General features: G+C 39.8%; 1 protein-coding gene across 1 annotated transcript in view; it reads left to right on the top strand.

Annotated features, from left to right (window-relative positions):
* The first annotated feature begins 14,524 nt into the window (after positions 1-14,524).
* LOC124127150 (dentin sialophosphoprotein-like) overlaps positions 14,525-25,351 on the top strand; it is a 62,129-nt gene continuing 51,302 nt past the window's right edge. The window contains exons 1-2 of the mRNA XM_048380921.1: positions 14,525-14,582; positions 20,054-20,131. Coding sequence (XP_048236878.1) covers positions 14,525-14,582; positions 20,054-20,131 — 136 coding nt within the window. The remainder of the gene's footprint in view (positions 14,583-20,053; positions 20,132-25,351) is intronic.

Genomic DNA, 25,351 nt, shown 5'->3' with positions numbered 1-25,351 from the left:
TCTAAGGCGTACAGAGTTGCGTCCCTTGGGCACACCAGAAACCTATGATTATGGGTTCGAATCCCGGTTCGCCCCGATTATGTTTCTAGGTTTGTCAGCACCATACCCGTCCTCGTGGGTTTCACCGAAGTGGTAAACGTCTGAGACCTGCATCACTTCGGGCTTTCCTCCCGCATTAAGCTGACAAGCCGCGATATAACTGGAATGCTGTTAAAAGAGGCCTTAAACCAATCTCACTCACTCACTCACTCAGTCATCCATGGTTCACAATGTCACCAACAGCGACTTGTGCTCTAATGATTTGCATGACAGGGACTATTAATGAGTAATGGCTTGTGCTGCGTCTACTTCTGTTTTTGCCAGCCGTTAAGGTCTGTGGCTATTAATGAGTAATGACTTGTGCTGCGTCTACTTTCTGTTTTCGCCTGCCGTTAAGGTCTGTTGCTATTAATGAGTAATGACTTGTGCTGCGTCTACTTTCTGTTTTGGACAGCCGTTAAGGTCTGTGACTATTAATGAGTAATGACTTGTGCTGCGTCTACTTTCTGTTTTCGCCAGCCGTTAAGGTCTGTGACTATTAATGAGTAGTGCCTTGTGCTGCGTCTACTTTCTGTTTTCGCCAGCCGTTTAGGTCTGTGACTATTAATGAGTAATGACTTGTGCTGCGTCTACTTTCTGTTTTCGCCAGCCGATAAGGTCTGTGGCTATTAATGAGTAATGACTTGTGCTGCGTCTACTTTCTGTTTTTGCCAGCCGTTAAGGTCTGTGGCTATAAATGAGTAATTACTTGTGCTGCGTCTACTTTCTGTTTTCGCCTGCCGTTAAGGTCTGTGACTATTCATGAGTAATGACTTGTGCTGCGTCTACTTTCTGTTTTCGCCAGCCGTTAAGGTCTGTGACTATTAATGAGTAGTGCCTTATGCTGCGTCTACTTTCTGTTTTCGCCAGCCGTTAAGGTCTGTGACTATTAATGAGTAGTGCCTTGTACTGCGTCTACTTTCTGTTTTCGCCAGCCGTTAAGGTCTGTGACTATTAATGAGTAGTGCCTTATACTGCGTCTACTTTCTGTTTTCGCCAGCCGTTAAGGTCTGTGACTATTAATGAGTAGTGCCTTGTGCTGCGTCTACTTTCTGTTTTCGCCAGCCGATAAGGTCTGTGGTGTGCCGCCAGAAACTCACGACACTGACGTCACATTTGAAGGCCGGTACATAAACGCCAGAGCACACCACACCTGTAAGACCGATTTCCGACCTTGTACGGACAACACCACCCGTGTGTGTCAGCCAACAGGAGAATGGAGCAACGCTTCAACTGTGTGCGGACAGTTCAGATGGCATAATGCGGTAAGCAGGCTGTACCAGTGAATTACGGTGGCCCATAAGGGACATGGAGTCGGTTTTTCAATATTTTGATATTTCACTTACTTTAATCGTAACCTATTGCAAATTAAAACAATTTGTCTACAAATATGTGATGAATCATGAATAAAAACAATCGAAAACATGGAAAATGTACTTTCAAGTAACTACTGGATCGTTGAAATGTGAAGCGAAAATGTCAAAAATTAAAATGGAAATGTTAAAAACAAAAACGAAAAAGTCAAAAACTAAATTGAAAGTGTTAAAAACAAAAGCGAAAATGTCAAAAACAAAAGCGATAATGTCAAAAACTAAAATGAAAATACAGAAAACTATTTACACCGAGGAAGAAATAGTTATCACTGCGGTGGAAATAGTTTTCTGTATTTGTATCTAGTTTTTGACTGAACACATTTGCCGTGACAGATCAAGGGCTTGTCGTTGTGTAATAACAAGAAGGAAGCCATTAAAATGTCAACTTTCAGTTTTGCATCAACTAAACCTCAGTGTGTCCCGAGACCCGCCCCCGTGGTCTCGTGGATAAAGCGTCCGCCCGGAGAGCGGAAGGTCCGGGGTTCGATCCCCGGCCACGTCATACCAAAAGACGTTAAAAGATGGCACTTGTTGTTACCCGGTCTGGCTTCCGGCATTAAGGGGCTAAAACAAGGACTGGTCGGCTCGGAGTCAGTATACTGTGTCTGAGTGGGGTATTCATGTTAAACTGCGGCATGGTATCTCAGTGAGCTAGCACTATAAATTTGCATCAATCCGTACTAGAACAAGCAGCCACAAAAACACACACACCCACACGCACGCACGCACGCACGCACGCACGCACGCACGCACGCACGCACGCATGCACGCACGCACGCACGCACGCACGCACACACACACGTGCATGCACGTCGCTAAATTGTGGACGCGATGTTAACCCCATTTCAGTGTATGCTCCCTGTGGGGCTTCAGGGGAACAACGGGTCTCTTGTACGCAATGTATGCTCCCTGTCGGGCTTCAGGGGAACAACGGGTCTCTTGTACGCAATATATGCTCCCTGTGGGGCTTCAGGGGAACAACGGGTCTCTTGTACGCAATGTATGCTCCCTGTGGGGCTTCAGGGGAACAACGGGTCTCTTGTACGCAATGTATGCTCCCTGTGGGGCTTCAGGGGAACAACGGGTCTCTTGTACGCAATGTATGCTCCCTGTGGGGCTTCAGGGGAACAACGGGTCTCTTGTACGCAATGTAAGCTCCCTGTGGGGCTTCAGAGGAACAACGGGTCTCTTGTACGCAATGTATGCTCCCTGTGGGGCTTCAGGGGAACAACGGGTCTCTTGTACGCAATGTAAGCTCCCTGTGGGGCTTCAGAGGAACAACGGGTCTCTTGTACGCAATGTATGCTTCCTGTGGGGCTTCAGGGGAACAACGGGTCTCTTGTACGCAATGTATGCTCCCTGTGGGGCTTCAGGGGAACAACGGGTCTCTTGTACGCAATGTATGCTCCCTGTGGGGCTTCAGGGGAACAACGGGTCTCTTGTACGCAATGTATGCTCCCTGTGGGGCTTCAGGGGAACAACGGGTCCCTTGTACGCAATGTATGCTCCCTGCGGGGCTTCAGAGGAACAACGGGTCTCTTGTACGCAATGTATGCTCCTTGTGGGGCTTCAGAGGAACAACGGGTCCCTTGTACGCAATGTATGCTCCTTGTGGGGCTTCAGGGGAACAACGGGTCTCTTGTACGCAATGTATGCTCCCTGTGGGGCTTCAGAGGAACAGTGGGTCTCCAGTGTACCTTATACCACATACCATGTTTTCTGTTTTCTAGACTGTTCCCTTTGATAAAGCAATCCCTTGCGGTGGCGGTCCGAAGTTGTCGGTTCACATACATGGAATGCAACCAAGCGAAGGAGGGTATGTATTATTTCGTACAGGTTTATGTTTCACATGTTTATTCCCATGGAGTGAATTAGTGAGTGAGTGAGGTTCTACGTCGCTTTTAGAACAATTCCAGCAATATCATGGGTACGGGGGCAGCAGAAATGGGTTTTACAAATTGCAAACATGTGGGGAATCGAACCCGGATCTTTGGCCTGACGAGTGAACGCTCTAACCACTAGGCTACCCCATCATCCCTTATTCCCCTGGAAGTAATAACTCTAAACATTTTCTAACTTTACTCTTTTTGAAATAAGTTATTTCGAAACGAAAATACCATATTTCAAAAGATGATATTCCCAAATATAAACATTTTAGGAAATGGATGGAATGTATTGAAACGTGTTTGCAGAGCTATTCCTTAATTGTGGCTATTTTAGTTCTTTCCAAGCTAGGGTATGTTTCTCCTTGATAAATAAGAATTCTTAATTCAAGACGCACATTTCATCAATAACCTGAGACGCAAAAATACTGAAGCACATATCAACACATCCTCTCGAGATACGAGGGTTGACTCAAATAGAAGGAATTGCGTGATGGTAAAGTCTGTGATTGTGGACAATGCATAATTTTAAGGACCCGTAAAGTACCGGGGTAGAATCGGTGTGTTCAGCAACAAATGCTTGTCGTAAGAGTCGACTGACGGGATCGGGTGGTCAGGCTCTCTGACTAAGTTGATGCATGTCATCGCATCCCATTTGCGTGGATGTCAATCACTGGATTGTCTGGTCCAGACTCGATTATTTACAGACCGCCGTCATATAGCTGGAATACTGCTGAGTGCGGCGTTAAGCAAAATAGCACGGGTATGGTGCTGACAAATCTAGAAACGCAATCGGGGCGAACCGGGATTCGAACCCACAACCATCGGTTTCTGGCGTGCCAAAGGGACGGACCTCTTGATGACTGGGCCACCCGTCACTGTGGGGCCTGACCTACCAATACCGTTAGTCGCCCCTTACGATAAGCATGGGTTGATGAAGACCAATTCTAACCCGAATGTTAATGCCAGTTCTTCAACAATTTGTGTCAAAAACCTATTATCCACGCGTTATGAAAAGCCTTGGTTAATTCTATAAAATCATGATACATATTGTATACTCTTCTTAAGGCTGCATTAACATATTGATGATGAATCTATTATCTACTGTTGAGAAATGTTACCTAAATCCAGCTTGCGGAAGACAAGATGTGATTATCATCAGTGACGTCAGATGCGTTTGTAAACACTACATTGTCCCGCATGCACCTTCAAGTTAAGCCAGTAAAAGATTTCCGGAAGCTCACTTTGTCACTAAGTAAGAGTGAGTGAGTGAGTATGGTTTTATGCCGCTTTTAGCAATATTCCAGCAATATCACGGCGGGGGACACCAGAAATGGGCTTCACACATTGTACCCATGTCGGGAATCGAACCCGGGTCTTCAGCGTGACGAGCGAACGCTTTAACCACTAGGCTACCCGACCGCCCGATAACCAAACAAACCAGTATACGTTTGATATAGCTGAAGCGCTAGATTCCGAATTAAAATAAGAGGTTTCTCCTCTGCAGCGGGGCTACATCAAATTTTCAGAAGGCTTATCTATTTTGTCCTTGATGCTAGGGGGCGTTGGGTTAGCCTAGTGGTTAAAGCATTCGCCCTTCACGTCGAACACCCGGGTTCGATTCCCCACATGGGTCAATGTGTGAAGCCCATTTCTAGTGTCCCCCGCTGTGATATTGCTGGAATATTGTCAAAGGTGGCGTAAAGCCATACTCACTCACTCACTCCTTGATACTACAAAAGACCCAGGTTCGATTCCCCACATGGGTCAATGTGTGAAGCCCTTTTCTAGTGTCCCCTGCTGTGATGTTGCTGGAATATTGTCAAAGGTGGCGTAAAGCCATACTCCCCCACTCACTCCTTGATACTACAGCTTCTAAAGCTTCTACATGAATTTCCAAACTGTTGCAGAATAAGCACGGTTTTGTCTAGCGGGGACAATCAACTTCTGGGCGTGACATGTTCGTATGAGTCCCATGCCCAAAAGGTTGTCATTAACACCATACTGAACGGAACCCATGGAGATCCCAAGTCCATCTACAAGTATCCACTTACACTTGGCAAGATGTTCAACATGACACTCAGTTTCAACAACGCTGTGTACATGGTAAAATCCTAATGTAAATTAACGTTACATTAACACCTGGTGTCGTCACTGATTTTCAGCCATCCATTCATATATTTCCACCACTATTTTACCTTTTACGCCCAAAGGAATTTGTTTCGGCGAATGATTCGAGACAGGTTGTCCTTTGGCGTTAACGTTTTATGCTAACCAAATTTACTGATATAAATGAAACAGTTCTGTATTTTTATGCCTAAAGACCTTTTTTGATATTTTCACCTGAAGGCAAATGTAGTCTCACAAAGGATTGAGCAACATATGAAACATTCATGCGTAAACAAACTGAGTTTCACTTTCAGGTGTTGGTGGATGGACAAGTACTCGCACGACTTGACGAGAGGCTGCAGGATGCAAAACCACAGAGGCTGTTGATTAAAAACAACATAATCTTGACACGTGTGGAAATGTATCAATAGAACTCGGTCGATATCAAGTGAAAACTGTTCAGTATGATTGTATTGGAAGGGATATTTTAAACAATGAGACGTTTATTGATGGTGCCGATCTATGGACGAATACGATATTTTGTGATGTATTTTATTTTTTTCGTCAAGTGAATGACATGTACATGTTCTTCTAACCTGTTGTACCTACAAATGTTGGACGTAATAAAATCCTGACAGCAGTGGTATGTTCTGGAGTTTGTTTCTAATCAGTTATGTGACGTCACGCTAATGCTGTTGCAGTTGATTCTGAGATACGAATTCACTGGCCATTCTGAACGCAACTACAGATCATTATTCAAAATTATAGTGAAACTATCTATCAGCCAACACAACGTGGAAGAAGGAACAATCACTCGACTCTCCATTTATCTCTTGTTCATCAGGTAATAAACCATTCTGACCCGTGAAGATCCGGGTAGAATACGTCTTCAGCAACCCATGCTTGCCATAAAAGGCGACTATGCTTGTCGCAAGAGGCGACTAACGGGATCGGGTGGTCAGGCTTGCTGATTTGGTTGATGCATGTCATCAATCCCAATTTGCGTGGATTAATGCTCATGCTATAAATCATTGGACATTGTCTCGATTATTTACAGACCACCGTCATATAGCTGGAATATTGCTGAGTGCGGCGTAAAACAACCAACCAACCAACCAGCCAATAAACCATTCTCAAGATGCTGAAAGCAATAAACTATCATTTTGGACTTGTGTGTTGGTATGTTCACATTATGGAACGATAAATTATCTGGATGATTGCTCTGTGGACGCTTTGGAAAATGTGTTCTGTTTATAACGCCGTACCCACCAATATTCCAGCTGTATGGTGGTGGCTTGTGAATAATCGAGTCTCGACCAGACAATCCGGTGATGATATTTAGAGGAACGATCCACGCCGTCGGTGGACGATGCAATCAACCAAGTCACCGATCATAACCATCCAATCCCCTTACGATCAGCATAGGATGCCGGGATCGGGTGGTCAGGCTCGCTGAGTGCGGCGTAAAACAACAAACCAAACCAAAAGCATAAAATGCTGGAACCTACTCTAACCCCGAATGAGGATGGATACTTATCAAAGATCTACTACTAACCTATTCTAACTCCGAATCCCGGCGAGTGTTGGGAAATTTATGTGGATCATCTGCATGTTCTGTATGATATATTCTTTCCTTAACGTTCAAATATTCACAACTCCTCCACAGGATCCCGATATTTACCGCCGCACTCAGCAATATTCCAGCTATATGACGGCGGTCTGTGAATAATCGAGTCTTGACCAGACAACCCAGTGATTGAAATCATGCGCATCGATCCACTCAATTGGGATCGATGACATGCATCAACCAAGTCAGCGAGCCTGACCACCCGATCCCCAAATCCAGTTATAACACAGGCCACTGCAACAGTTTGTGACGAAGACCTATGATCCACACGTTAAGAAAGCCATGGTTAAATCAATCAAATCATGATATATATTGTTTACTCTGCTTAAGGCTGCATGAACATATTCATGATGACAATATTATCTACTGTCGGGAAATGTTCCTTAATCCTGCTTCCGGGAGACCAGATGTTATTATCATTGTTAAACAACAAACAAACAAGTACAAGCAAACACAAACACACATATGCACGTCGCAATGTCGTGAAATTAACATGAACGCAACGTTAAACCTATTTCACGACCTCAACATTTGATCGAAAGTTGTTGTGTATTCATGCTGATGTTGGGGCGGTCGGGTAGCCTAATGGTAGACAAACTATCAGTGATAGGGACAATGCAACTGTTTCCTCTCCAAAAGTGTTTAGCATATACTGTCATTATTCCTTCATTCGAATATTATCAGGAAAACTCAGCATATACAGCACATACTTTATCTCAAGAAGAAACTTGTTACAATCGGCTTCACAAGTCTGAATGGGGTATACATGTCAACCAGCAGCATGGTATCTGAGCGGGCTAGAGCAGCCACACACGCACACACATGCACACACACGCACGCACACACGCACGCTCACACACTAACACCCACACACTAACACTAAATGTAATATCCAACAGTCCCACATTGACAAGTGCACGCACGCACACGCACGCACGCAAGCACACACACACGCACGCACGCACGCACGCACGCACACGCACACGCACTTATGTATGTACGTCAGTATATACATGAAATAAACATTAACCCGACGTATGTTTTGATAACAACTAATTAACTCACTCATTCAAGCAAAATGGTATTTGATATTGACAAGAAGGTCGGCTGTTGGAAGCCCTGGCTGAGGCATACCAAAAGACGACAAAAGACGATATTTCTTGCTGCCCTTATTGGCGCCCGGCATTAAGGGACTAAAACAAGGACTGGTCGGCTCGGAGTCAGTATACTGTGTCTGAGTGGCGTATTCATGTTAAACTGCAGCATGGTATCTCAGTGAGCTATCACTATAAATCGGCATCAGTCCGGACTAGAACAAGGAGACACACACACACACACACACACACACGCACACGCACAAACACACGCACACACACACGCACGCACGCACACGCACACACACACACACACACACACACACACACACACACACACACACACACACACACACACACACACGAACACACACACACACACACACACGTGCATGCACGTCGCTATGTAAGTGCAATAATCTTGGACGCGACGTTAAACCCAATTTCACCTCAACTCATAAGGATACAACTTACTGACCTTTTAGCCCCCACACAACGGTAGGCGACACAACAGCAGTATATAACATCAGAGGCGGACTTGACATTCTGTCTCTGTGAAAGATAATCATTGACAATGAAACAAGATAACTATTTCAACAAGATGGTATAACATCACCGATCAGCCAACGTAGAATAACCGATTATACAAGTTTCCTTACACCAAGTTAAATACTCCTGATTAAATTCAAATGAGTGAATAATGATATCTCATGCTAAACACTTTTGGAGAGAGGAAACAATTCCACTCTCCCTAGCGCTGCTGATCGCCTTTCATTATTATTAAACAACTTTCGATCAATTCAGAATAACCTGAACTTGTTGCGCTACTTTATTATTCACCAACTAAACATGCACGTCCGACTGTTCCGCAAGCACACATATTAGTTGTTATCAAATCATACTTGTTTTGCTTCAGTAGAGCTATCATTGCATGTGCATGCCTGTGTGTCTGTTTGTACTAGTCTGTCAACGGTACAATCAAACTGACATTATTTGCTGACAAGGGTACAATCAAACTTACATTATTTGCTGACAAGGGTAAAATAAAACTGTCATTATTTGCTGACAGTGGTGCAATCAAACTGTCATTATCTGCTGACAATGGTACAATCAAACTGACATTATTTGCTGACAATGGTACAATAAAACTGACATTATTTGCTGACAAGGGTACAATCAAACTGACATTATTTGCTGACAATGGTACAATAAAACTGACATTATTTGCTGACAAGGGTACAATCAAACTTACATTATTTGCTGACAAGGGTAAAATAAAACTGTCATTATTTGCTGACAGTGGTGCAATCAAACTGTCATTATCTGCTGACAATGGTACAATCAAACTGACATTATTTGCTGAAAATGGTACAATCAAACTGACATTATTTGCTGACAAGGGTAAAATAAAACTGACATTATTTGCTGACAAGGGTACAATCAAACTGACATTATTTGCTGACAATGGTACAATAAAACTGACATTATTTGCTGACAAGGGTACAATCAAACTGACATTATTTGCTGACAAGGGTAAAATAAAACTGACATTATTTGCTGACAACGGTACAATAAAACTGACATTATTTTCAGACAAGACAATGGTACAGTCAAACTGACATTTAGTAACAATGGTACAATTATGCTGACTTTATTTACGTACAGTTGTACAATCAAAATGACGTTTTTACTGTCAATGGTACAATCATTATATTCCAGATCCGGATTGCCCACTTCAGCTCTCGTCACAGCCAGAGTTTGCAACAGAAGCAGAGCTGTTTACTCTGTCATGTAGAGACAGCGGGGACATAACGACAGCGCGATGGTATCGAGACTCAACTGAAGTGTTCCAAACAAGCATAAACAACCCAACAAGACACTTCACGTTCGACAGAATCATTGCTGGACGTATAACTGCTGATGCAAACTTAACAAGACATAACGTCATGTTGGAAGTCAACTCTACTATTGATGAAGGAGCTAAATGGTCATGTAGAAACGGAAATAAATCAAATAGGAAATGACTGTTTGCTTCTGAGCAAAACATACTTGTAAGTGGGTGAGTGAGTGAGTGAGTTTAACGCAGCTTTGATGGCAGTTTCAGTTATGGTATTGTTAATGAATGATTATTACTCTACAAGACATATATGTGCCCCCCTCTTCATCCCTCACTTTGAAGTTGAATGAATCTCAAAATACATTTCGTGTATGTTTTGAAATCTAAAAATCAAATATTTACCCGGAGAATCTAATGACACTAAAAGTCGCCAATAACCCAAGAATCATTTAGAATGTTTTAGAAAACAAGAAAGCCGAAGTGAACACTATCCTCCGTTTACATAATCACGTGTCACGTGTATGCCAGTTGTGAGATGCCTCTTTTCAAGTATATTTCAAACACGGTTGATATACATACATCCCTGAAACTCTCATACGTGAAATAGCTGTGAAAAATTATATGAATGGGATTTTATTGAAAAAAAAACAATATTGTCCACGAGAATTCTTGAAGAAAATAGTTATAGTTCAGATTGATGGGTGTAGGCGTCAACAGCGCTGCTAAGCCAGACATACCAAACGTATCTGCACCATTTTCCATGACGTCACTAACTGACAACATTATCTCATAGTGAGTGAGTGAGTATGGTTTTACGCCGCTTTTAGCAATATTCCAGTAATATGACGGTGGAGGACACCAGAAATGGGCTTCACACATTGTACCCATGTCGGGAATCGAACCCGGGTCTTCGGCGTGACGAGCGAACGCTTTAACCACTAGGCTACCCCACCGCCCCCATTATCTCATACTAATGGTGAACTTTATCTTCATTTTCACTATGTGTTTCTTCATTTTCTTTCTTAAGCTGTCAGTGGGTAATAAATAGAACTGATTATCATTATCTCTCTGGTGATTGACGGTTGTTAATAGGCGGACAATGCATTATCACCATAAACCCCAACACTTAAAGGTATTATGAAATGCAGCATGCAATAGGTTTGATGAACAGAATAGTCATTCACCCTCGTTTACATGCACATGGTATTCGGCAACTCTAATGTCTGTAACTTTCTTGGCAGGATAATATAGAAGGATGATGTATTTAACTGACTAAGAAACCATGTATTTCATAATCAACACGCGAAGGGCGGTATTAAGTCTATCAAAGTATCTGAGTACGCAGACTGTAACTTCACAGTGTAAAGATAATGCTAGGCCTTGCCATCGTGGGTATTCTATAATGGATCGGATGGACATGCTCGGTTATAAGGTTGATTGCATGGACCCCGACGACTGGGAGGCTGCTCACATCATCACTGGACTGTCTGGTCTAAACTCGACTATTTGCAGGCCGCCGTCATAAAGGTGGAATATTGCTGAGCTTGGCGTTTAAAAACAAACCAACCAAGTACATGCATTCATATTATATTGACGTCAAAAATTTCAGATCGAGGTTGCGACCTTTAAAAATTACATCATGATAACGGACACTTCGTTCGGGCGTTATAAATCGCCCTACACCCTAAAAGAATGTCGATTGAGCGGAAAGGGGGAATTAATATAAGGGTAATGCTATTTTTCAGGGCATTATCATTTACAGAAGCCCTCAGTCTTTTCAATAGGCCTCCTTCGTCGGGCAGTTAATGGAAGACCTCGAGCTTCTGCAAATGATAATGCTCTGTAAAATGTTACCATATGTGCACCACGCTAAAACAGAAACAAAATCACCAAAGGTTTAGACTTTTCCGCAATAAACATTGGCCTAATCAAATGCCCTAGCTACAACCTATTCTGGTGAATAAAACGAATTCTTGCAACCTAAAGCTCTTCGACACTACTTTATACTCCAACTTCAGTTTTATCGTGTTGGCCTTTTTGTCAACTTGCACATAAAATAAACATATTTTGACACACTGTCGCTAAGGTTGTCGAGTCGAAGGTATTACTAATCTAATGAAGAGATTATTTAGATCTATTTTAGTATCCAAGCTGCAAAGGATGTAACTGTCAAGCATCTGAGTAAACTGTCCAAGAATATAAACTTCTGAGGAGACATGAACGTATTTGATGTGGTTATATTGGACATGAGTGTCTGTCACTTGCTAAAAAAATCCTCTTTTTAAAAAAACCAGGGGCCCTAAGGAGTCATATTCTGAACGATTGAGGGGGTAGTTTTGTAGGTCACACACAGCCAAATGTTTTCCCAAAGACTTCTATTGTAACGTTATATATTTTTTTTAAATAACTAAGCATTCAACAGCTATTACCTGTATGTGTGTGCACAGTTTGGCCTTAGAGCAGCAATAAAAAATAAAAATGACTAGCTTAGCCAGCTCCTTTTCCGAGTACAGGAAGCTAAACACAACACCCCCAGTTTCGCACCAAATGTCCCCTACTTGAAAATATCTGTGGTCACATTCAGCATAAGTCATCATGTTGAAAAAGACAGTACTAAATATAGAAAAACATGGTCAGATTTAATAACTGGATGGATGTACATTTGAAAGACATAAAAATCTTACAGAATATCCTCCAATCACAGCCTGCAAATATCTCTCGATCTGCACTGAAGGCTGAGGAAGAATTGTTTTCCATGATGCAACATAACGTTACATTGCTGACAGTTTAAACATGAGGTCACACGTACCAAGTGACACGGTGCGTATACACCCTATGTACCAAATAACTTTATTAAAAAATACAAGAATTGACTTTTTATTTGTGTGAGTTCACTGGAGTATTAACCTTCATTTCTCATGGGAAATACGGAATATATACACGATAGGAATTATTTTTACTATTATTTGCGGACGATATTATATTATTCTCAAGTAGTATTGGCGGCTTACAGACACAAATTAACGAATTAGAAAAATACTGTGATGAATGGAAATTATCCGTAAACAAAGATAAAACGCAGATCGTTGTTTTTAAAAATGGTGGAGGCTTGCTCAAAAGGAAAAATGGTATTACAAAGGTGAACGCTACCTCTTTCTACAAGTATTTAGGTGTATATTTTACAAAACATCCTTCTTGGTCTATGCATGCAAAGCAAGCATCGATGCAAGCGCAAAAGGTATTAATTGGTGTGTTAAAACAAATCTATACTCTTGGAAATATTACTTACAAGTCTTTCTCAAGATATTTGATTTAAAGATAAGTCCGATTAACTATATGGAGCAGAGGTATGGGGACTCAGTAAGCTTGAAATAATAGAAAAAGTACATTCATATGCCTGCAAGAAATTCCTTGGTGTTAAGGTTAATACACCAAGTGTTATGGTATATGGTGAATGTGGCAGATTTCCAATCTATATATATACATATATTATATATTGGTTAAGATTATTGGATATTCCATCTCATAGGTTCCTGAAAAAATGTTATAATATGCTTGTACGCTTTGATAAAAATGGATTGGGTAACAGACGTAAAAGACTTGCTGTTTTCCGTTGGTTATGGCTTTCTATGGTGTAAACAAAATATACAATGTCATTCTTATTTCATTATATCATTGACACAAAGACTAAAAGATATATATTTACAAAATTTGTCTCAATCTGTATCTGAATGAAACAAATGTGTTTATTACAATATGTTAAAAAGTGATTTATATCCCGAACAGTATTTTTCTTGTTTCAATGTAAAACAATTCCGGGTTTCCATAGCAAGTTTTCGATGTTGTTCACATGATTTATTTAATGAAACTGGACGTTACACGGTTATTAAAAGAGAAGAATGCATTTATCAATTGTGCTCCCTAAATGACATTGAAGATGAATACCACTTCCTTCTTATATGCCCATTTTATGCAACATTAAGGGCTAAGTATATACCTGAATATTACCATGTCAATCCCAATTTCTTTAAAATCACATCGCTGTTAAACAACTCTAAGTTCTTACTTTTACAAAATGTATCTATGTACATTTATCATGCAATGAGACACAGGAAAAATATTATGTTACAGACCCTACTGCTATGAATATACAATTATAAATGTGCTATAGGCCTGTGGCCTCCTCAGTACGGAAAGAATGAAATCGAACAGATAGGAATAGGAAGTATGTGAGTAGAGAAGTAGAAACAACAATGTATGTCACCCACTTTGCAGCCAGCACTGCGTCAAAGACTGATCAACAAACTAAGGAAATGACTCAGTTCAGTTCAGTTTATTCATGATAAGTAACTGTGAGGCCACTGATCCGTAGTATAGAACACATTTCAATGTGGAAACGTTGAAAAGTTTTACAAGGATTCATTTTTTAATAATATGGCATGATATATAAAGAAATATATATATACTGTATATTTCGTATTGTCGTTATGCTCACATGTGACATTAAAGATATTTATAAGAAAATGACGACGATGCTGTTTTCCAGCACCACAGTCGACACTAAGGAGGGTAAAGTAGCAGGTTCGTATACGAAGAAGATTGTAATTCAAACCAACTTCATACCAGAATGAGCGATTTTACGGATCAAACGTGACAATCACTTTACTCAGAAATACACTGCACACTATCACTTGTAAATCATATCAAAACGAAGAAATGTTCTTCTGATTCAGTGTAAATAAAGTAAGGTTAAAATGCCCTTCGCTATTTTATGTAGATTGTGTGTTGTCACGACATAACTGGAACAGTCAGCTTATATGACTAAACCCACAAGCAATCCATTCTATGGCAAAGAACGTGGGAAACAGAAATGCTTTTATGAAAGTTGTATGGGCATTGACCAGCAAGGAGCATTGTTATTGTAAAATTACTAAAATGTGTTCATACACATGTGCTCCATACTACGAATGATTCAGAAAATATTTCTTTAAAAGCACGTATTGAATTATGTTATCCATTTTCACAACAGTTCATTAATATAACTGTATTATTAGCTCAACGTCTTAAGAAAAAAACATAGGTCATGGTTGCCGAACTGTTCTTTACTTGTACCTACATCTAAGGAACAGGCCTGATGCTGAGGGGGATGAAGAATTAAACACTTTCCTTATTACACAAAAAATGCATTAACCCTTTATATATGTCTATTTGTAATTTCGTCATCGACAGGAAAATGATCGATATCTATATGTGGTCATGTCCCAATGTTATATAATACAGAATAATGTGTAAAGAATTAGCTATATAATTAGGTGTAAAACATTCAGTGTACTTCATGAATCAAGGATGAGTTTCACAACACTTTCAGTTCATTTCAGTTTATTCATGATAAGTAACTGTGAGGCCACAGACCCATAGTATAGAATACATTTCAAACGTTTTACAAGGATTCATTTCTTAATAATATGGCATGATATATAAAGAGATATATATATACTGTATATTTCGTATTGTCGTTATGCTCATATGTGACATTAAAGATATTTATTTGGATGCACATAGTATTTTTGTTAAATATATTCTTTCCTTAAATGATCATATTTACAACATACAAGCAAAGCGTTAAATTCATCTTCGACGCAGTTAAGGAACATTGTCTACATAATCTTAAACATAATGTTTTTTTGTGCCTGCCATCTTCAATAATTTATCTGTGTGAGCTACATCTGCATTTTTATATTTTCATCTGTTAAATATTTTTTTAGCGCAAATTTGGTTTTTAAAATATCTATCGTATTCACATTTGCTAGAAACATCTACAAAAGATCTCCTTGCTTGAAAGTCAGAACAGAAAGTGTCTGTCTTATTGACGATACAGACAAAGCATGATTCTCTAAGAACATTTATACAGTAGACATTTAACATTGAATGCCCAATTTTAAACTCCATTTGTGTCATACAATAACATCACACTATAACATTTTTGCGTAATCAACTTTCTGGCATTTTCAATCATTTTAAACAATATTTTATTATATATATAAGAAGTATTATGTTTAACTGCAAGTAATCTTTTACACAATCATATACATATACAGATTTAATTTCTTTAGCCACTGCAAAACCCCATATTTCAGAACTTTTGTAAATTCCCAATAATATTTGCTTAGATTGGATGACTTCATTACACATGTGTCGGTTCCATGGTAGTTTACCTGAAAAGATACTGCACCAAGATATGTATAAGCGGTTACAGTTTGAAGTACATGTCTCCTAAAGTACCACTTTCCATTCTTTGACAACCTATTTTCTTTGATAAACTTAACAATCTTTGTCTTGTCCAAATTGACGTTAAGTTTCCACGTATCACAATAAAACACGAGCTGATCAAACTATCAAAGTTGGTTAACATTTACAGTACTTGAAACCACAATGATATCATCTGCAAATAGGAACATAAATATAAAAGTTCAGGATGTAGTTGTGTACCATCATCATAATTTCTTTTGATTTGAGCTGCATGCTCTTTAATAATTATTTTTAAAAAAACAGAACAAAAAAGGGCCTAATACACATCTTTGGCATACACCAGTATGGCAGATACAAGAATCTGAACACATGTAATTTTGTTAACACACGATTTAACTTCTTTATAAATGCTACTTAACAATTTCTCCATTCTATTACTGACACCATGTAAAGTCGGAAAATACCATAACATGCCTTTACAGACTGAATCGAATGCTTTAGGAATGTCTACACATTTAGCGTACAATTGTCCATGTTTACGTTGAATGTATCTATAAGAGCCTGGGGGATAAATATATGATCAGTGGTGGAGTTACCTTGTCGAAATCCTCCTTTGTTCTTCCTCAATATTAACAAGTTTACCCGAACACAATACCAAGCACTTATTAATCATTCTAAAAAATATCTTACTGAATATACTGATGAGAGTAATCACCCTGTAATTTTCAACATCTGTCACTGAGCCAATCTTTGTGGATTGAAACAACAGGTACCAAGTGTCCATTATTTGGAAAATATGAGGTATCCATTATTGCATTAAATAATATTTCAAAATACGGCAGGATGGTGAGTACGGCAGAGTATTTAAATAATTCTGCTATTAGTCCATCAAATCCAGGAGTTTGAATAGTGGATTTGATTTCTTCTTCTGAGATTGGGGAATCTAAAGTTTCCGTTGCAAAAATTGTTTCGTCCTTATCAAAAGAGTACAAATGCAAGTTGTCTGTGGAATCAGCACAGCCAAAAAAAAAAGATTTGTGAAATAATTAAACCGCTCCTACATTTCTATGTTACTTTTAGTTTCCTGCCTTTTGCTAATATTTTTTAAGGTCGTCCAAAATAGTGTTGATTAACTGATACTGACTTCTAGTGTTTTCCGTTTCTATTCATAAAAGTCTGTTGTTTTTTTCTCCAAAAAGCTTTATACTTGTTTTTCGAATCCGCATACTTATCAAGAGAATCTTGATCCTTTATTTTCCTGATATAGTTTAAAAGAATCTTTCCTTCTTTAACAACTCACATTCCCAGTCAAACCACTGTTTATTTTCTCTGTTGGGGGTTACTTTCCTTTTCATTACATTCCCTGCATTTGCAATAGCTTCTGTAAAGACGATTTCAACATTTTCATCAATATGTAACAGAATCAATAGCTCTATGTATAAGGTGAGAAGGTGTCTGATTACAAACGTTCTGAAGATTTTCTGCTTAATTTGCAACATATTTCTTGCGTGTATAAAACCTGGGGCCCCATTATTTCTTTCAGCGTGTTTTGGAACAAAGTATGTTTTCATTAAAACAAATGCCAGCACCCGCGATATCCGCTTCCCAGAATATCTCATGGAAGACCCCTCATTACACGCTGTGTGTGTATGCCCATGGTATAACTGTTATAAAAGTGATAACTAATAAGGCACGGAATATTGTTATTGAAAGCAGGGAAACATATTTATCAGGTTCAATGCCCTAAGTATTCCTAAATCAGCAGTGACAGGTACTTACATCAATACTCTTATGTTACTAACTAATGCTAATCATATACCGTTATGTTACAGGTAGACCGGACAGTGTTAAAAAGATGTAACTTCACTTTGGATGAATCACTGACATTATAAACCTTCCATGACCTCATCTTATTGTGTTCACCAATGTGTTCTCCTTGTCAGTAAAACAAGTCGAGTTCATGTCACATCATTTATATATGATTTTCCACTTTTGGAATTATATATTCTAAAAAGAATGTTTGCCAGTAAAGTGTCAAGCTCTGTGTACGATTCGAACTGTCCCATTCCACCTCTTTGATTGCTGAAATGTATCTGCTTTGATATCAATGTATTCGGATGAAGTGAGTGAGTGAGTGAGTATTGTTTAACACCGCGTTTAGCATTATTCCAGCAATATCACGGCGGGGGACACCAGAAAGTGGCTTCACACATTGTGCCCATGTCGGGAATTGAACCCAGGTCTTCGGCGTCACGAGCGAACGCTTTAACCAGTAGGCTACAAGACCGCCCCTACTAGGCTTCAGAGGTCGCCTAATTCGCAGTGTAGAGTTACGTCTCTTTGGAGTGCCAGAAGCCTACGATCGTGGGTTCGGATCTAGAATCGTCAAGATTATGTTTCTAAGTTTGTCAGTGTCATACCTGTGTTCGTGGGTTGAAGTCTCAGACAAAGCGACGTTAAACCCATCTCACTCACTGTATAAGATTGTTCGGTTACATTGTCGTCAAACCAACATGCTTTAACATCTGTATGTTATATCTCTGTTGGGATAAGGTATTCTCCTTTGATGAATGGTATAAAGATTTTTACATCATCGATAAAACATTAACGTTATGCATTGTATACAGTGATATACATATGTGGTATGGTGGAGTTTTGTTCCTGGCATGTATACAAAATACATGTATATGATAGCTTACGGATATTTCTAGGACGCGTCTAGAAGGCCCAGAAGACCAGGGAAGAGGTGACCCTGCAAAGGGTATGATTTACTACATCAATTCAAGAGGATCTCAAGGTCAATGGGAGACCACATGTGGGTCGTGTGAGGCGATTTAATTAATCGGTGGTCAGGTTCATTGACCCCCGACGGCGTGTATCGCAATATCAGTCACTGGATTGTCTGGTCCAGACTCGATTATTTAAATGCCGCTGTTACATAGCTGGAATATTATTTAGTGCGGCGGTATGTAACGAACGCACACATGATCCAATTAAAGACTATTTCGCTTTTCATTCGTTTGAAGGGACTCTGGCAATTAATGGAATATTTTGACAGAAACGTATCATTTGTGGTGTATGCATGACATCTCACTAAAGACCGACCCATCTTCAGCAACCCATGCTTGCCGTAAAAGGCGACCATGCTTGTTGTAAATGACGACTAACGGAATCGGGTGGTCAGCCTCGCTGACTTGGTTGATACATGTCATCGATCCCAATTGTGCGTATCGATGCTCATGATGTCAATCACTGGATTGTCTGGTCCATAATCGATTATTTTACAGACCGCCATCATACAGGTGGAATATTGCTGAGTACGGGGTTAAACAACAAAACAACAACCAATCACTAAAGCACGATTTTAAGGAAGTAAAGTACCCTCTACACATGCAACTTGTCAGGTGTCACAGGAAGAATGTTACTCTTAGTATCAATCACTGGTTTGTTGCGCCCAAACTCGATTATGTACAGTTTCTGAATGCCATTAGGAAATTTCATTTGAAGATCAAACTAATGATAAAATCAACTGAGAGATATAGTTTCGTTTGCTCCTCGGCAAAATATATATATTGAAGAGGCTGATATGAAAATATGTAATATGTGTTTCAGTTGCGTCGCACAGTATGGTTGTTGATCAACACGCTTACTCCTACATTGCATTATTCGATGCGATCCCTCATAGGAAAGAAACTGCAGGTATTAAAATGGTTTCTTGATTACGTTACAATTTTCCGTTAGTGTTGAATGTGTTTATATGTGGTATGAACTACATGACTGAGTCTCTGTCTCTGTGGTTCTAGTAGTTGCCGACAATGCACCTGACACGGACTGCTCCCTCAGCAATAAAGAATCCGAGGACAGCCAATACCTAACTCTTGGTAAGATGGTGTACAGAGAATCTCACACTCGTGTCTTCAGAGATCAAATATAACAAGACAATTTAATCAAAGTTATCGGAAGCTTTTTTTCAACTTTTATTAACGAGTCTTGATATATTTGATCATAATTTGATGTATAATCCTAAATCATTCTTCTAACTTTTCAATTTGTAAAGAATAATAATAAGTATCTTGAGTGTAAAACGTTCAGCTGGCCAGCTTCAGAAGCAGAGAAATTAGCGATGTACATATAGCTACAGTGGACAAAAATAATTAGTAGTGCAGTTGGAGTGAGCATCAACATTTCATACATATATTTCAATTAGATTATGATTCTATCTCAATTTGCTCTTCAACGCTGTTATTTTCCTTAAACGTATTGTGATAATCAATGCCGCTAGGAATCTCTGAAATTAGAGAAAAACACATCTACAGGTCCTAGTTCTATAGTAAAAGGTAATATTAGTACGTTAAACCCAACAGCGAGTCTATTCAAAACTAAGTAATATCGCTACATGCCATATACATTTCCATATCCGCCTCTGTCAATATATATGGATTTGTGTAATATGTTTCAGTCATGGCGCCCAGTATGATTCTCAGTGGACACACTTAAACCAACATTACAGATTCCGATGCAGGTATTAAACTGGTTTCATGATCAGGTTTTTATTTTTGCTGTCGGTGGTTAGTGTTAATTGACTAGCCTTTGCATGTGTTTGTGGCTGATGCAACCAGTGGGACCACCTGGTATCCTCACCATCATGATTGTAACTACACTCCACCCACCCACTCACTCACTTCCCCGCGGCTCCTGTCTATTGTATTATATATGTAATAAAATTAGCAATATGCATATACGTTGGCAGACATTTATACCATTTAGAGCGTTTTCAATAACACGGTTTGTCTTTACATAGACATGTCTTTTTATAGAATCTATATCAATGTGTTAATTAGGTGATGCTACTACTTTGTTACCATAGAAACACAAGGTATCTATTTGATTCAGATGCTGGTGCACCATTTCCCATTGGCGAGGCCGCAAACACGCCACTGACATGCCAGCCCGCCCCAGCTCCACATCACAGCTATACACAGTTGTCTGCCCAGCCACGGGTGCAGGCCTTGGGTGATATGACCTCGAACAAAAGTCAATATGAGAATATATCTGTGTCAAATACCTGTGTTAACTGTTCGTGTACCTGAACTTGCTGATACGTCAATGACCGGTTCATGTTTATACGCTTTTGTGAAAGCTTTAAGATTTGCGTTCATGCAGATCAAATCAAATTGTTTGTCGGCATGTAACACGTGGGACGAGTTACACTGAAAGGAAATGTTCAAAATAAATAGTGATTATTTTGTATGTACTATGCCATTTATCCAAGCTGTGTAAATGGTACTGGTAAACATCCATACCTTGTTGTTGTAGCTATCGCCAATGTCAGCTACACCTGTTTCGACTTATTATCTCCTACGTAGGACTTATTATCTCCTACGTAGGACTTAGTAGGAAATACTAAGTCCTACGTAGGATATATCTCCTACGTAGGACTTAGTATTTCTTACGTAGGTCTTAGTATCTCCTACGTAGGACTTACTATCTCCTACGTAGGGATATTAAGTCCTACGTAGGATATAGTGATTCTAGGCCCTACTAAGTCCTACGAAAGAGATAGTAAGTCCTACGTAGGAGATAATAAGTCCTACGTATGAAATACATAGATAAAAGAAATATCACCGTGGCCCTACTACGCTTCCGTAGATAACCGATAAACAAGGAGTTGCCACGGGTTTTTTGTAAATAACGAAGTAGTACCTTCTTGACCCTTTGCATATTTTTCCGTAACTTATCCTGACGGAGGCCGTTTCTGTCAGCTACGCCTCATTTAGATGCTGATTTTTGGTATCTTAGGTATTTATTTTGATAATGGAACAACTGCCGCAGTAACTTGTCACAGTTCACGATGGTAAATTATGACTCGATAGCCGATAGACAAGGAGTTGCCATAGTTTTTTTTGTAAATACCGAAGTAGTACCTACCTGACCCTATGCATATTTATCCGTAATTGACCCGGACGGAGGTCGTTTTTGTTCGTTTGCCCTATTCTACCGAGTCCCCACCCACTATAAGAAAAAAAGTGATTCCTGATTTGTAGTTCTCTATTGTCACTGTCCATATTGTTGTGTACAGTGCGTGTGTGAAAGATATTTGGCAGCGCGTGTTCCAGAAGCATGTAACCTTAACTTGAATCACGTGTTGCGGAAGGAAATCTGTGATACTTTTACCACAACCTAATAATAGAACAGAATAATAATTTGCAACATAATTCATCGTTGTATGTGTACAACATTGAAAACAGATAAGAACGTGCGGCCTGTACCTGTGAGAGCCTGCCTCAAATTGATCTGCTAAAAGGTGTTTCACAAGATTCTTTTAACAGGTTCAGCATTCTTCGGCTGAATATGTTAGGCGGTAGAACGTTCAACATTTAACTCTTGCGCAGTTTGACGAAGCGTTGTCCCAAATTGAAATCACGCTTTTCCCTATGTATTGCACTAATTTCTATTTTTCTGTCGAAGAGTTCAAATATAAATTAGCTTGACTTTCTGTCTGCATTCTATGAAAGCCCGATGGTGACACTTTGGGAGATATATCGTTTTTACATCGAATTTTCTCGTTATTTTAATTATTTGTTTATTTTCTCGTTTTTTTCGTTACTTCGATTAGATTTTCTTTTATTTCAATTATTTTCCCGTTATTTCTAGTGTCCGAGTGGGCGTATTTGTGCGTGCGTTTGTATGTATGTAATGTTGTTTTGTCAACACGTATTCGTTAGTGTTAGCATTTAATGCATTTAGTTCATGTAGGCCTCTGACACCACAGGGCGTCCGCCTGTAGAGCGGAATGTCCGGGGTTCAAATTCCGGCCACATCATACCCAAAAGACGTTTAAAGATGGTACTTGTTGTTACCCTGTCTATCGCTCGGCATTAAGTTGTTTAAACAAGAACTGGTCTTGCTCGGAGTCAGTATACTGTGTCTGAGTGGGTATTCATGTTAAACTGCGGCATGGTATCTCAGTGGGCTAGCACTATTGATTCAGCATTAATCCGGACTAGTACAAGCAGTCACACACACGTGCATGCACGTCACTAAATAAGTGCAATAATCTTGGACGCGACGTTAAACCCCATGTCACCTCACCTCACCTGTCTGTTTTTATGTGTGTATGAGAGTGTGTGTGAGCGTGTAAAGTGGTGTTTTCAACGCGTGTGGATTTGGCACATAATACAGTTAGTTCATCTGTTTGTGTGAGTCTGTGTGGCTGTGTGTTTATGTCTGTGCGTGTGTGTGTCGTCGTGAGTGTGGGCGTGGGTGTTCGCCCGTGTGTATGAAGTGTGTAAAGGGGTTGTGTTTAGGGTATATAAAAGTAGTTATACTTCTGACCACATTAACTTTAATACCAATAAAAGTATGTACAGTTTGTTGTTGATAATCACTAATGACCTCTTGTTTTTGATGATTCTAACAGTCTTTACATGAGCATGTCCACGCATGTACGTACACCTTTGAAATAAAACTTGTATATGTACGAAACAACATCTAGTAACTGATTTATTTACCATAAGGCGTGGAACGTTGCTCACAATATCAATCACTGGTTTGTCTGTGCAGAATAAGAAGCCGGACTATTGCTGACTGTGGCATTAACTCACTCATTCATATGGTGACAATACAGTGACCTTGATTATTCCCGACAATAAGGCGTCTGCCCGGTGAGGATAATGTGGGTCATATGATCACTTGGTCGTCATCATACCAAGGACGTTAACAGATGACCCTGTGGTCTGAGTGGGTATCAATGTCACACTGCGGCATGATATGTCAGTGGGCTAGCACCATAATACCGTCATGAGTCCAGACTAGAACAAGCATGCACACACAGCACACACACACACACACACACACACACACACACACACAGATACTGTACATATATTCATGCACTGTACACACACAGACACACACACAGACTAACGAACAAGGACACACACAGAGGAACACACACGAATACACACACGAACAAATACATTAACTCACAAACGAACATGCACACGTATGTACTGTAGCTCTGATAACAACTATCATGGTTGCTTGTTTAACGGGTGCATAATAAAGTGGCTCAACTGATTCAGGATATTCTGAACTGCTTGAAAGTTGTTTGTATTAATGCTCATGTAAGGCTATCAGCAGCGATAGGGGGAATGAAACTGTTTCCTCTCTCCAAAAGTGTTTAGCATATAATTTCATTATTCATTCATTTGAATTTAATCAGCGTATTTAGCTGGGTGTATCCCAACAGGAAAATACTTTATCTCAGAGGAAACTTGTTTAAATAGGTTTCACAAGTGTCGCACGTTCGTTAAACTGATGTACAGGTCATAAACAGCCCTCATGATCAGATGGAGGTTGTGTACACTTACCTGTAAGTATCAAACTTCCTAATTATTAATTCGCCACGCTTAAACAATCGACTGTAAATTGACATGAAGCTTTATCCAGTTACATATACCAAGTTCCATACTTATTATATCTGATGTACAGACTTTCGAGTCTCCTCTACTTTGGCTGATATTATAAAACCTTGTTAAAAAAGTTCTCTTGTCTCATTAACAATGATTATCTTTCACAGAGGCAGAATGTCAAGTTCCCCTCTGATGTTATACACTGTTGCATTTATTACCGCTGTGAGTGGGCAAGGTCAGTAACTGTTATCATCATTATAATTGTAGTAATGTTCATGTGGTGTGTTCAAAGTTAAAAGGGAATTATGAAAACATAACCAGCTATTGCTCATTTGATCCATAATATATGTAATACAATAGTTTTACACAACCGCGAGTAGATAGTGAATTCTTTTATGCTTCGGGGAGGAGGGAAGTTTTAAAACTGGTAGTCTAGATCACGTACCTCGTGTACCCCTCTGGTACAATCAAACTGACGCTATTTACTGACAAGGGTACAATAGAAAAGACAATCATTATTTTCCAGATCCGGATTCCCCACTTCTGATCGTCTCACAGCCAATATGTGCAACAGACGGAGAGCGGTTTACTCTGTCATGTGAAGACAGCGGAGGTGACATAACAACAGCGCGATGGTATCGAAACTGCACTGAAGTGTTCCAAACAAGCTATACACAACCCAACAAG

The sequence above is a fragment of the Haliotis rufescens genome, unplaced genomic scaffold, assembly GCF_023055435.1.
Source record: "Haliotis rufescens isolate VD_foot unplaced genomic scaffold, xgHalRufe1.0.p SCAF_34, whole genome shotgun sequence".
Taxonomy (NCBI): domain Eukaryota; kingdom Metazoa; phylum Mollusca; class Gastropoda; order Lepetellida; family Haliotidae; genus Haliotis; species Haliotis rufescens.
Note: the sequence above shows the minus strand (reverse complement) of the source record. Positions and strands in the feature narration are given on the sequence as shown.